At 43.4% G+C, this 13,424-nt stretch overlaps 1 protein-coding gene across 1 annotated transcript in view; it reads right to left on the bottom strand.

Annotated features, from left to right (window-relative positions):
• Positions 1-538: 538 nt before the first annotated feature.
• The window catches only part of RNASEH2B (ribonuclease H2 subunit B), a 19,781-nt gene continuing 6,895 nt past the window's right edge, over positions 539-13,424 (bottom strand). Inside the window, exons 4-11 of the mRNA XM_048506099.1 lie at positions 12,980-13,056; positions 11,319-11,436; positions 10,800-10,864; positions 8,129-8,234; positions 6,382-6,463; positions 5,151-5,193; positions 2,438-2,518; positions 539-1,134 (exon numbers count right to left, since the gene is read on the bottom strand). Coding sequence (XP_048362056.1) covers positions 1,030-1,134; positions 2,438-2,518; positions 5,151-5,193; positions 6,382-6,463; positions 8,129-8,234; positions 10,800-10,864; positions 11,319-11,436; positions 12,980-13,056 — 677 coding nt within the window. The 3' untranslated portion in view covers positions 539-1,029. The remainder of the gene's footprint in view (positions 1,135-2,437; positions 2,519-5,150; positions 5,194-6,381; positions 6,464-8,128; positions 8,235-10,799; positions 10,865-11,318; positions 11,437-12,979; positions 13,057-13,424) is intronic.

Genomic DNA, 13,424 nt, shown 5'->3' with positions numbered 1-13,424 from the left:
AGCGTTCTGAAGAACTGTGACTAGCCCAAGGTCACCCAGCGGGAAACACATCTGGTTCACCAGATAAGCCTCTGCCACTCAGGTGAGGGAGTGGGGAATCAAACCCGGTTCCCCAGATTAGAATCCACCTGCTCTTAACCACTACACCATGCTGGCTCTATGTGTTCCTTAGCACTGCATGCACCAAAAAGTCCAACTGGGACTGTGCCACTCTCTCAAAACTTTTAGCCCTGAGCTCTACCTTTAAAAGGTAAACAATTCCTTTATACTTAAAGGTGCAGCCTCTGTTTAAAATATTGCCTCTTTATACTCCTTTATGAATTACTTCACTCACATTATTAAAGCTAGCATTTAATCAAGATAACCATGTATGGAAAATACATTGGATTGCATGTGTCACCTCCTGACCTCCCCATCATAAACAGGGAATACACAGAAGATTTACAGCCAGTGAACATTCCAATAAACATTGGAAAATATAAAGGAAGCAAAATGATGCAACACCCCTCTAATAATAAAAGACACACAATAGAGAGAAGATGGTGAAACAAATTTATTGAGATAAATAGGGTGATGCAAACTGCACATTAGTTGACAAAGCCTTCTTGTCTAGCAGGGTAAATTACAAAAATCAGTTTCTTTCTAATCGGGAAACAAATTCAGAACAAAATCTTCCAGTTTTCTAGAAAACAATGCAATCCAGGGTAGCATTACTCCAATCTAACCCCACTAATTTCAGCAGGTTTAAGTTGGAGTAACTGTGCATTGTTAATTCTATAAAACAAAATCAGGACACTGTGAACAATGAATGCCTATGCAATCTTATTCCAGCCTAAGTCCACTGATTTCATAAGACGACACTATAATTTTCACAGTAGTAAGTCTCTTATTAGAAAACACCATTTCTACTTCTGGGGCCTAATTCTAATTCTGGGGCCTAAAGATACATCAGGAAACTAGAGAGGAAGGTAGGAAAAAAACCTGGGGTTTAACAAAAACAATGATTGTGTCCCCCCCACCCCCACAAGCTCATTTTGTTGCTTTTGTTTTTGAACCAAAAAAAGAAGACATTGTTTTCATTCCACTCTTATCAACTTTTGCTAGCGCTTTCTGAGCAGCTGACATCTTGTTCGCCTGTAAAACAAAATAAAAATTAGACTATATTGTCTACTGTTTTTCTATCAGCTATCCCAATTAAGCCGTTCCAACTTTTCCCAACACACCAATGCAGAGTCAAAGCAGAGAAGAGAAATGATGATGCGGTGGGATTTTTAAAAAAATTATGTAACACGCTAAGTTCCCTATGGGTTTAACATGCTGCTTCACCAGGATATCTGTAAGGCAACTGACTCTTAGTCCCCTTCTGCACATGCAGAATAATGCACTTTTCAATCCACTTTCACAATGGTTTGAAAGTGGATTTTGCTATTCCGCACAGCTGCAAAGTGGTTGCATTTGGATTGAAAATGCATTATTCTGCATGTGCAGAAAGGGCCTTAGTATAGGTCCCCTGACAAAGCAGTGTACAAACCATGGAGATCATTGAATGATGCACAATTTTATCTTTAAAAAACCACTGCATCATTGTTTTTCCTTCTCTGATTCATTTTCTCCATACAAGCACCTGTACCTGAAAGAGGACATACATTACCATTATACATTTAATTTTTGAATTTCTAGAGAATGAGAATCTACAACCTCACTGGACTATAACTGAATGCGTGGGAAATCCATGATAAAAAGGGTTCATCACTTGCTGGGAACTCTACAAGTTTCCTTGGAAGTCAGATTACATGGACGATTTTAATAAAAGGGATCTGAAATACTTTCCCTGTATTGTGCAAGTGTTCATACAGGTAATGAATTGTAACCACCTGAATCTATAATAGTGTTATTTCAATATACTTGAGAGTATACCGTATGTGATTCCAGCTTCCAGGTATACAACAGTAAAGCCTTACATTTTTTTTGTTCAGGATTAGTCTCATCCATACATATGGATTATGATTGCCCAACAAAATGAATGAATTGATTTCCAACATCACAGTAAAACTTAACTAGAAATAGTCAATAATTTGAGACTGTATATTTCATTCCTTGCTTTCATTGTTCTAATTTCATCAGATTTTTAAAATACGTTTCTGGCTCTTTAATGAGAAGAACTCACTAGAGAATTCTTTAACTTTTATTTGTCCCCATATAGTGTTTCATTAACAATTACCATATCCCTAAAAACTAGTCACAAATACTTCCATATAAATGGGAGAAATCAAGATACAGACACTATTCTAAAAAGCAGAATGATATTTCTCTCACGTGGAATATATTTGCTCAAAACACATTTCGGAGGGGCAGGGGTCCTGATTAAAAGAATATCCTATAAAAACGCAAAGTAGGTTGCTGAAATGTAAGGGAGAAAAACGTATACGCCACCTACCTTTTTGCCTTTGAAGTCAATTGTATTAAACTTGGTATAATCTTCCTCGGCTTCCACAGGCTCATCTGCCGTTTTTCTTTTCTGCAATGTTAGAGTGATGATTTGCTCTATAAACAATAACTTCAGTATTTTGCCTGTGGTTCTTTAAAATAAAAAAGGACTCCTGACTTGTGCAGTCATAAAGACAGAAGGGATGGCTCTGGATTTAGCTACATGATACGCCAGTGTTGGCGAACCTTTTTGAGACCGAGTGCCCAAATTGCAACCCAAAACCCACTTATTTATCACAAAGTGCCAACGTGGAAATTTAACCCGAATACTGAGGCTTTAGTTTAGAAAAAACGGTTTGCTCTGAGGCACACGTTACTCGGGAATAAGCTTGGTGAAGCAACCGTGCAATGCTTCGAATGAGTGAATCACGACCCTAGGAGGGAGCAGCAGTGGCGTAGGAGGTTAAGAGCTCGTGTATCTAATCTGGAGGAACCGGGTTTGATTCGCCGCTCTGCCGCCTGAGCTGTGGAGGCTTATCTGGGGAATTCAGAGTAGCCTGTACACTCCCACACACGCCAGCTGGGTGACCTTGGGCTAGTCACAGCTCTTCTGAGCTCTCTCAGCCCCACCCACCTCACAGGGTGTTTGTTGTGAGAGGGGACGGGCAAGGAGATTGTAAGCCCCTTTGAGTCTCCTGCAGGAGAGAAAGGGGGGATATAAATCCAAACTCTTCTTCTTCTTCTTTATTCAGAAGCAAGGCCAGCCGAGATATGTGTGTGGGTGTGATTTTCTGCTCCCCCTACATGACAAACTCTGGGCGCGTGCCCACAGAGAGGGCTCTGAGTGCCACCTCTGCATGCCATAGGTTTGCCACCACTGTGATACGCTGTTCCTGAGTCTTGTCAAGGTAGTGCTTAGGTTGTCCCTAATTGAAGCTTAGATTCTGTCAAGCCTGGATATGGGAGGGGGTGTTGTTCCGAGTTGCTTTCAGGTGCTTGGCTATCTGTCAGCCTAACCTTGGGAGTCTGCTGCTTGGATGGGCCCCAGCCCTGGGATTCTCTGTAATTTTCTCATGTGGGGGTTGGGAGGAGTGAGGCATATTACCAACTGCTTGGCGCCTTTTTGCCAGTTTCATCTTTTTCATTGTTCTCTGATGCCCACCAATAAAATCCTTGAACCAACCGAGTGTTTATTGGGTCCTGATCCAGGGATCTGACATTCTCTGGTACAGGGGGAAGAATTCAGACCAGGACCGTAACATACAGAGAAAGAGGGCTTACCCCCCATTCTTCGCCATTTTTCTGTTCTGAAACAGCCCCGGGGAGCTGATATTTGCCATGTTGGAGAAACTCAGTTGTACTGATGGGATACATCAGGGGTAGGCTACCCACAGAATGCATGCCCATGGCAGTACACCATACCATTTCACTTGATACCCATGGCACCTGAGACAGTGAGAAAGAAGAATAATCTGGATTTATATTCTGCTTTTCTCAACTGTAAAGAATCTCGAACTCTTTTCTCTTCCTCTCCTCACAACAGGTATCTTGTGAGATAGGTGGGAATGACAGAATTCTGAGAGAACGGTGACTAGCCCAAGGTTACCAAGCAGATTTCATGTATAGGAGTGGGAAAACAAATTCAGTTCACCAAAAAAGAGTCTGCTGCAGATGTGGAGGAGGGGGGGATCAATCAGCCCACCTCCTCTGCTCTGCTTCAGCCCTCCCTGATGATTGGAAGGACTTTAAAAATTTTTTCCAGACAAGCCTCTTTTTAAAAACAATCCTCTCTCCTGCAGCAGCAGCAGCGAGACAGAGAGTGTATATTGAGGGGCGAGAATATCAGCTCTTTAGTATTGGGACTACTGAATGTTATGAGATCTGTGTCTTTACGAGGTTGGAGTTAAGAGAACCAGGAAACACAGGCTTGTTGAGACTAGCTGCAGGGGAGGATTGGGCTGCCTTCTTGCATGTAAACAGAGAAAAGTGGGGAGACCACACTTCAGCCCTACCGTGCAGCTAAAAGGCTAGAGGTAAGTGTTCCATGAGGAATTTTCAGCTTCAGTTAAAAGTATCTGGAATTTGTCCATTCAATGTCTGCCAATATGTTTGCAGATGAAAATGGAGTATTGTTGCTGCAAGATATTTGCAGGATTTGCGCACACTTCCAGATGTTGTGTGTTAAGAGTGAACTGTGTAATTCACTGAGTCGTTCAATCTGAAGTGTACCTTATCCCAAAAACTATGGGGTGGTAAGAACTTGTTACTCTTACAAATGTGAATTTGATGCTTGCACTTGTAAGACCTTGACCAAAGATTGCCTGCAGTGGAAAGAATAATTCATTCAGCCATTAAGTGTACAACAAATTGAGGTAGAGCCATTTCTGCCTACCAAACCCATTCATGTGATAGTAAATGTGAGCAGCGTAGAAAATGAAGTGGAGATTCAGTGCAGGTAACAGGAGAAAGAAAAAAAATTATAGGCTTCTTAACAGTTTGTAACGGGGTAAGGGACAGCATTTTGTGCTTTTCAGCCTAATATTTGAAACCATCCCTTTATTCCCTGTAAGTAGAAGGAAAAATATTTCAAGAGGTTTCTGCCTTTCCTTTTCTCCAGTGAGTTCTAAAGAGCTCTGTCACATTGTATGTGTTGACCCGTCTCCTGTCCAAGGATTGTATAAAACTAGTCAACAGTGTCTAATCAGTTCTTGACAGTTCCTTACCTTTGGTGGCGGCTCCTTAGAAGGAACAGCAACTTCTGGAAGTCTACAAGGCAAAAAAAAGGAAAAAATGTGAACAAACTCTAGGTCTATCTTGTCAATTGCTATGCATGGTGTAGTAGTTAAGAGAGGTGGGCTCTAATCTGGAGAATCAAGTTTGATCCCCACTCCCCCACACAAGTGGCAGATTCTAATCTGGGGAACTAGATTTGTTTCCCAGCTCCTCCACATGAAGCCTGCTGGGTGACCTTGGGCCAGTCACAGTTCTCTCAGAAATGTCAGCCCCACCTACCTCACAAGGTGTCTCTTGTGAGAAAATGAAGGGAAAAGGAATTTCTAGGGCCGTTTCCGCACGGCCACGATCGGGGGGGTGCGTTGGCGTACATGACACCGATGCACCCCCCGGGACCGTTCGCACGAACGGTCCCGGTAGGGGCGGGGAAGACGGAGCAGCCTGCACAGAGGCTGCGCTGTTGCCCGAACGCCTTATCTTCCCTCCGAACTTCCGGCGCGTCGCCCAGGCCAGGGGACACACACACCTGCCCTGCGCGACAGCTCTGGAGTTGCAGGGCGGGGGGGTGTGTCCCCAGGCCTGGGCGATGCACCGGAAGGTCGGAGGGAAGGTAAGTCATTTGGGAAAGGGGGGGAATGGCGCCTTCCAGCCGCTGCCATTCACAGCGTTTGGAAGCCGCTGTTTCTGAAAAACCTCGCCCAGGGAGCGAGGTTCAGAAACAGCGGCTTCACGCCACTCGGGGGTTGTGAGGCTGCTGCTGCTGCAATGCGGCAGTGGCGGCCGTGCGAACTCCTCCCCAGGAACGCTGTTTTTAGCGTCCCTGGGTCGCTGTATTCCACCCATGCGGAAACAGCCTAAGTCACCTTGAGTCTCCTTACAAGAGAGAAAGGCAGGGTATAAATCCAAACGCTTCTTTAATATCTGACATTATATATCTATATGTACAGTGGAGTTGGGTCCCCTGGATCAATTCTACACAAGGCACCTAGCACAAGAGGAAAGTGAGAGGAAAGTGCCTTGCTATTTGGGTGGCAGAAATGGGTGGCAGGAAAAGTATTAAAGTTATTCCATTAGACCGGGCCTTCACTGTATAATGAAGCACATGGAGCCTCTTTCTCAAAACATTTTTTTTAAAAAAACATTTAATAAGGGGCAGTCACAGCAACTGTGTCGAGAAAGCTTCCCTGTTCATCAGAAAGCTTTCTTATATTATTCACTCACCGTAAATATTTCGCTAGCGTAGCACTCAGCTCTTCAGGAATATATTCTGATATTAAACCATGGGCATAGCGAACATAGTCCTCTGAATGACAGAAAAACGAAATAAATCATATTTTAATTACATATCTCATCCCACCAAATAATTATCCAAAGTATGTTTAGTCTATTTCCTCCTTTTAATCAGAAGCTCAGTTGTTCAGAAGATCTAGCTCGGGGGTCTGCAGCCTGCAGCTCTCCAGATGTCCATGAACTACAATTCCCATCAGCCCCTGCCAGCACAGCCAATTCATGCTGGCAGGGGCTGATGGGAATTGTAGTTCATGAATGTCTGGAGAGCCGCAGGTTGCAGACCCCTGAGCTAGATCTTTCTGATCCTGCCAGAGAGACAGAAGTTGCCTTGTCGGTCCAAATGTAGCAGCCAAAGCTAAGAGCACAGTAAAATTAGTGTTGTGACTAGGGCATTACTATCTGTCCACACAATTGTGCCTTAGAAAGCACTCGCCGTTTTCTTGCAATTGCATGTTGCAGATGGTTGTCCACTATTATAGTTCCTCTGAGAAACATTTGATAAGAAGAAACATTTCTGAAGGGGTCCTTAAAATGCTATTTGAAAACCACTTCATATTTTAACTCCAAAGTCTCTGGCCCCTTCCGCACACACAAAATAATGCGTTTTCAAACCACTTTCACAACTGTTTGCAAGTGGATTTTGCTATTCCACACAGCTTCAAAGAGCACTGAAAGCAGTTTGAAAGTGCATTATTCTGCATGTGCGGAATGAGCCTCTGCTTCTTATAACTTTTGGTAAGGCCAGTAGAAGCCTGAAAATTGCTGCATCCGGCTTGTGGGCTGATGATTCCTGCCCGAATCGATGTATACTTATCCCGCAGAAGTTTTAATGTACAATGGGTAATCATAACTGAATATTCAGGCCCTGAGTATCATAGAGGTCAAACCATGTATGAACCTAGTACTTTAAAATACTGATGAACCCATCTAACTTACAAAGTAGTCGGTCTTGTCATTCATGATCTTATTTGTCTAACTTTTTCTCAACTCTTCAGTTTCCATTCCAACTACTGGTGATAAAATGTTACACAGCGAACAAGAAAATGGCAGTTTTAAAGGAGGGAGATCAGAAGGACATGGTCTGTCACAGGGACCTTGAGAAAAAAGTCCTGGAATCTAGAAAAAGACTTAGGTCACACCAGCGATTCATTCCAATGAATCAACTTGTTCAATTTTACTCTTTTAGGTATGCGCTGCTCAGTATGAAAATGTACAGTTCTGCATCGTAGATGTAGATGTGGCCGAGGTAAGCTACTAAAATCAGATGGCAGATTATTCTACTGCTCTGGTTACAGGTTGCAGTCTGAAGATGCATGATGCATCAACCTTGCTGAAGCTAAGTGGTTCATTGCCTGGATGAGAGTTTTCCTGAGGACCTAACGTCACAACACAGCGTAGCAAGTTTTCAGGTTCAAGATTATCCTTTCACCGATAACGTCCATGAAAGGAGAATGAGGTGAACAGTTTTTGGTCTCCGTTGTGGAGAAAGGGAATGTATACATGAAGTTGTTTTTTTTAAAGCAAATAAATAATAGCAGACTGGAAATGTTAGACTAAGAAAAATGAAATGTGCTACAGCAAAACAGTCATTTGTGCTAGACAAGCTTGAGAGGCATCCTGTAAAGCCAGAGCTGCATATTTGTTTAAGCATATTTCCCAAATCACATCACTCCCTTACCTTCTGTGGCACCAGAAAGCTTTTTACTACTGACAAAAGTAGCGGACTGCACCTTCCCTCCCACGCACACGTCATGTTTTTTTAGTACTTTCACAGTCTGGTTAACCTGATAAAAGGCCAAAAACATCATCACTATAAAATACACACAGAAATACACCAGCAATTTTACTGTAAATCAGGCCAAAACAAAGAAACAAACAAACCCAGGAGTAAATGACTATTATTTCTTTGGTCCCAGAGACCTGTGTCACTGCCTCCCACAGTCCCCCCTTTGAAATGAATATCTGCACAATAACAAAGAAACCCCAAATGATCTTAAAAATCACCCTTCTTTGAAGGTGACTTGAAAGGAAGTTCTGGAATGCTATGCTCATGGCATTATTGCTATCATAACTGAATTTTATAATCATTAAAAAACAAACCTTAGTTAAGTCATAGTACCCAAGCTTTTCCCACTGCAACAAAGATTCTACAAGACTGCATCTGTACAGAGCATGAGCTACAGAAGAGTTAGCATATCTGTTACTCTAACGAAGATACAGCTTACATTGCTAAAATATGTAAACTGTATCTTCATTGGGCTTTAAGATAAAGATATGTGGGGAGGAGAGAATCTGGTGTGACATTTGAGCGCCTCCCCATTTCAATAAGATAAAGTGGGAAAAGATTTTAAATATGGAATTAAGGGCTCGGATCCTAGGCCCTGTTTGAAGATCCCCCTTTTCTTTGTTGCAGAGGTAGTAACCCAGGGCTACACACTTCTGTTCATGCAAGATCAACGAGGCTAGTGCTAGAGCAACAAAATCCACAGCAGAAAGCGGCTTTTGCAACAGAGGAAGAGGGGCAGAAGTGCAACAAAGGGCTACAGCCCAATCCAGATGGGGGGGGGGGGCGCTGAAGTGACTCCTGGAGGCGGTGTGAGACTGCCTCAGCAGATTGCTCTCCCCAGGGCACTTACCTTGGCGAAGAAGAAGAACAGTTGAATTTATACCCCCCTTTTTCTCCTGTAAGGAGACTCAAAGGGGGTTACAAATTCCTTCCCCTTCCCCCCTCACAACAAACACCCTGTGGGGCTGAGAGAGATGCAAAGAACTGTGACTAGCCCAAGGTTGCCCAGCTGGCATGTGTTGGAGTGCACAGGCTAATCTAGTTCACCAGATAAGCCTCCAAGCAGAAGCGTGGGGAATCAAACCCGGTTCTCCAGATTAGAGTGCACCTACTTTTAACCACTACACCACGAAGGAGCAAATATACCAGAGGGCAGCTGCAGCGACCCTGCAAGATGTCCGGATGCAGAACTCTGTGCTGCCACTGGCCCTGGTGGCGTAGCAGATACATTCTGTTAGTCAGCTTCTACCCTGGCTCTGCCTCTAGTTATGCTGGTCCTGGGCTCCAATTTATACTACACCTTTGGGTGACATAAGTCCATGTAGCCCCATGGAAGGCTTTCCAGTGGTAGGAGAGGGGGGGGTTTTTTTGCTTTTTTTGCCTGCTTGTGCAACAGAAAGCCCTCTGGAGGCAAGGCAGCAGCTCTGGATTGGGCTGTTAGGATCCAAGCCAAGGCCTACTAAGCCAAAATGGTGAGTTTAGTAAGCCATCCAATGGCTGTTCATCAATTAAGTGACCTGTTTCCCCCAAGGTTTCTAATCATTTCCATCTAACAGCCATGCTTTGTGCATCACTCCATTGCTTCAATCCTTGCTTTTTTAGAATTGTGTTCCTCGCCACGACGTTCTACTACTGCAGTCATACTACTGCAATGATAGTAAATTATACAGAATAAATAATCCTACGTGAAGAGTCAGAATTTACAGAATATAAGCTAAATGATTAATTTGATTAACTGTTGAACTTTACGGATTAGATAGTATACCTGTGTCAGGATGTGCTTTCCCGCTGCCATCAAAGAGAACTGACTGAGGTGCCAGGACTCACACTGGGAATAAGGAGGGGGCAGCTGTCTTCACCTTCTAATATGTTAATGACCTTTTTCTTTCCTTTTCCTTTGATGATTGCAATTGTAGCTAACAAGGAGCAACCCTGGCACCTTTCCAGCGGGAGGGATGGCAGGTGGCTGGGAACTATTGCTGCTCCGGCCTTGGGATGCTCAACTCCCAAACATCTCTCTTTCCGTTGTGCTATTCTCACATTCCATGGGAAACAAGGAGGGGGGATTTATGGCGGGAACTCTGTGGGAATAAAGGCAACTGTACTTTCGTAGTCTAGCAGAACTGAAAGCCAGGTACTTGCTGTCATCAATAAAGAATTCTGAGCCAACAACCAGAGTCCGCTTATTGACTTCAGTCCCAACACCTGACAATGTGATTGCTTTATTAGATAGTATGCACACTCGCTTTTGAATGTGAAGCCAAAAATTGACCACTGATCCTTTCTGATGTTGCTGGAGCCTCATTACTCACTCATTCAATAAGCTGCTATGTCAGGGTGAGGTTCCCTGGAAGCCTCCAGTTTCCTTAACATGGTTACATTTTTCAATTTTACTCTACATCCTCGCCCATCAGTGAAGCCTAAGACAGATAACATTTGGCAACCAACAATTCAGGAAAGAAAAGCTGCCTTCGTGGACCTGACTGGCCAGAAAGGCAAGTTACAAATGCTGTAAATCACTAAAAAGCCTCAATGATTAAGATCAAACACAAAAGAAAGGTACCTTTTTTGTCAACCACTTCAATGTTTTCTCTTCACTATATTTATAAAATTTCTTGCCACCAGTTTCTGGGATGAAAGAGAAAAGAGGGAATATTTGGCTTGCACTTTCATAACATTAAAGGGGAAAAAAATAAGAGCTGGGTATTTATTTCTGCACATATATAAGAATACCAAGGTGAGTGGATGAATTTTGCTCTGCACAGCTCAAACATTCAGAATTTCAAGTTATATTTTGGCATTCATAAGTGCAGAAAATATCTTACACTGTTGCCATTTCGTGCCATTTTTTTTAAGCCCCATATTTAAAAGACATCCTGAAATTACTGGAAAGAATGTAAAACCAAATGGTCCTTCTATCATTTTTGGAAGCAATGTCTCAAAAACATGTCCTGAAGCATTCCCAGAAGCTAGCAAACTTATTCATATTGGTATCTACTCAGACTCAAAACAGGACTAATTACCATGCCTGTTTAGTTGGATTAAACATGGACTGGATAAATTCCCTTCTTAAATTTTGTACCTTTTTCTTCCACGATGTGACAAACAGACTTCAAGGTATCTGTGCACTGTAACAACCTCGTACAGGATGAAAACTCTGCATCTACCAGAATCTGATCCAGCGGCTGAAACTTCCCATGCTGCAAAAATAAGACAAAACATTAAAAAAGTAAAAAGATCAAGATGATTTAGAAGCACATTTCTGCTACCAGACAGTCAGTTCCAATGTGTGAGAAGGATGGATAGTTTACTCATTCCAAATGCTGTTCTAACAGGATTCCTCAATTAAAATAATTTTAAATATTACTGCATAAAAGGACAGTCTTTTTTCAAGTCCTATTTATTCTGCAAGCGCACAAGTAAAGGAGGGAAGGAGAGAAAGAAACCACAAGGCCCAGGATTATCCAAGTTCCATCCTGCAGTGATAAATGTATTTTATTTATCAACTATTTATACCACACTTTTCTCCCCAATGGCTAACAACGTTCGCCCCTTCTTTATTTTATCCTCACAGCATAGGTTAGGCTGAGAACGTGTGACTGGCCCAAGATCATTCAGTGAGTTTCCATGGCATAGCAGGTATTCAAATCTGGATCTCCCAGATCCTACTCTGACACTCCAATGACTGCACTACACCATTATATGAGAAGCAAACCAATAGGAGAACTGCCACAGTAATAAGAATCTTTCATGTATCTCACAGTATAACAATTAGAATGGAATTTTACGAAGTTCTCTTACTCTAAGAATCAACTTGGAGTTCAGGGATCCTCAATATGGTAACCATAGGCACCATGTTACCCACTAGGCAACCACCAAGTGCTTTAGAAAATAAAGAGGGCCAGATGGGACTGTTGGCCAATAAAAGTTTGCGGTGAGTCACGTGAGATAGGCAGCCCCATCCAAAATGGAGGCAGCGGGGCACTGAGCCAATGTGGCACTGTTCCATCACCTCTAGGAGGGCTTTCCAGAGGTGAAGGAAGCCAGAAACAGCTTCACAACCCCTGCTACTGGAAAGTCCAATAGGACCAGGGCCGGAGCAACGGGGAACTGTGACCGGGGCATGTGTGCGCCTGCACCCCCTCCACTGGCGTGCGCCCAATGCATCACGTGCACCCCTGCCCCCTTGGCGCTATGCCACTGCACAGGACGTACGCTGCCAAAAGGGTAGTGTAAGTCTGAGGGCCGTGGCACCAAGCTCCTAGCCCTCAAACACAGGAGGGAGCCGACTAATGTTAGCTCCACCCCTGGGAACACCTCCCCCATGCTGGCATCCATGCTGCCACAGCCCAGACTTCTGAGTTTTGTGGCACAGAGCTGAGGGACAGGCAGGCGCCAGAGTATCTGCCAACTGGAATAAGTGCCCCAGGGAGGGGAAATGTGCCAGAGCAAGGCCACACCACTCTTTAATGCCCTCCCCCCCCAACTGGATGGAGCTGTTAACTGGCTATGCAGACTTTTAAAAATGTTGCTTTGGCAGGAGCGACCACCCAAGCAGAAGGATCTTCACTGTGTATCCAAAGGGAAGCTGGGACAGCTATTTTGGGGCTAGCTGTACATCATGCAGCAGCTGTTTGCGGCAGCCATTTTGTGGATGTGTCCACCATGTTGTGCCAGGATTTCAAAGGTGCCCACAGATGGGAAAGACATTAATGCTCTCTTTAAGCCTCTCCAGTTACTCACCTCTTTCTCTGCTTTGGCAAGATAGAACAGCACAAGAAATAAGGGATCCACCGGGGTTGCAAAGAACAGGCGTCCATCTGAAGACAGAAGAACAGAAAATTGCAATGGATACTTTTTTTCATGTGATGAAAAATGGCTTATGTGAAAATGGACTTTTAATCTGTGTCTCTGCTGCTGCAAACGATTTGAACCAAATGAAAATGCTTCTTGCATGCAAAAAAATCAGTTAAAATTCCAGAGACCCATTGAAGAGTTTTTCCCACATATTTTCAAGTGATAAAATATTAATTCAAAATGAAAAAAATGACCGTCTTTCTTTTTCAAATTTCAGCTAGAGTGAAAAGTAAATGGCTGTGTTCTCATTTCTCCTTTGTTTCCTCATCTTTTACCCTGGATCAGTGGTGGCGAACCTTTGGCACTCCAGATGTTATGGACTACAATTCCC

The sequence above is a fragment of the Sphaerodactylus townsendi genome, linkage group LG01 (genome assembly GCF_021028975.2).
Source record: "Sphaerodactylus townsendi isolate TG3544 linkage group LG01, MPM_Stown_v2.3, whole genome shotgun sequence".
Lineage (NCBI taxonomy): Eukaryota > Metazoa > Chordata > Lepidosauria > Squamata > Sphaerodactylidae > Sphaerodactylus > Sphaerodactylus townsendi.
This window is presented reverse-complemented; position numbering and strand designations above follow the sequence as displayed.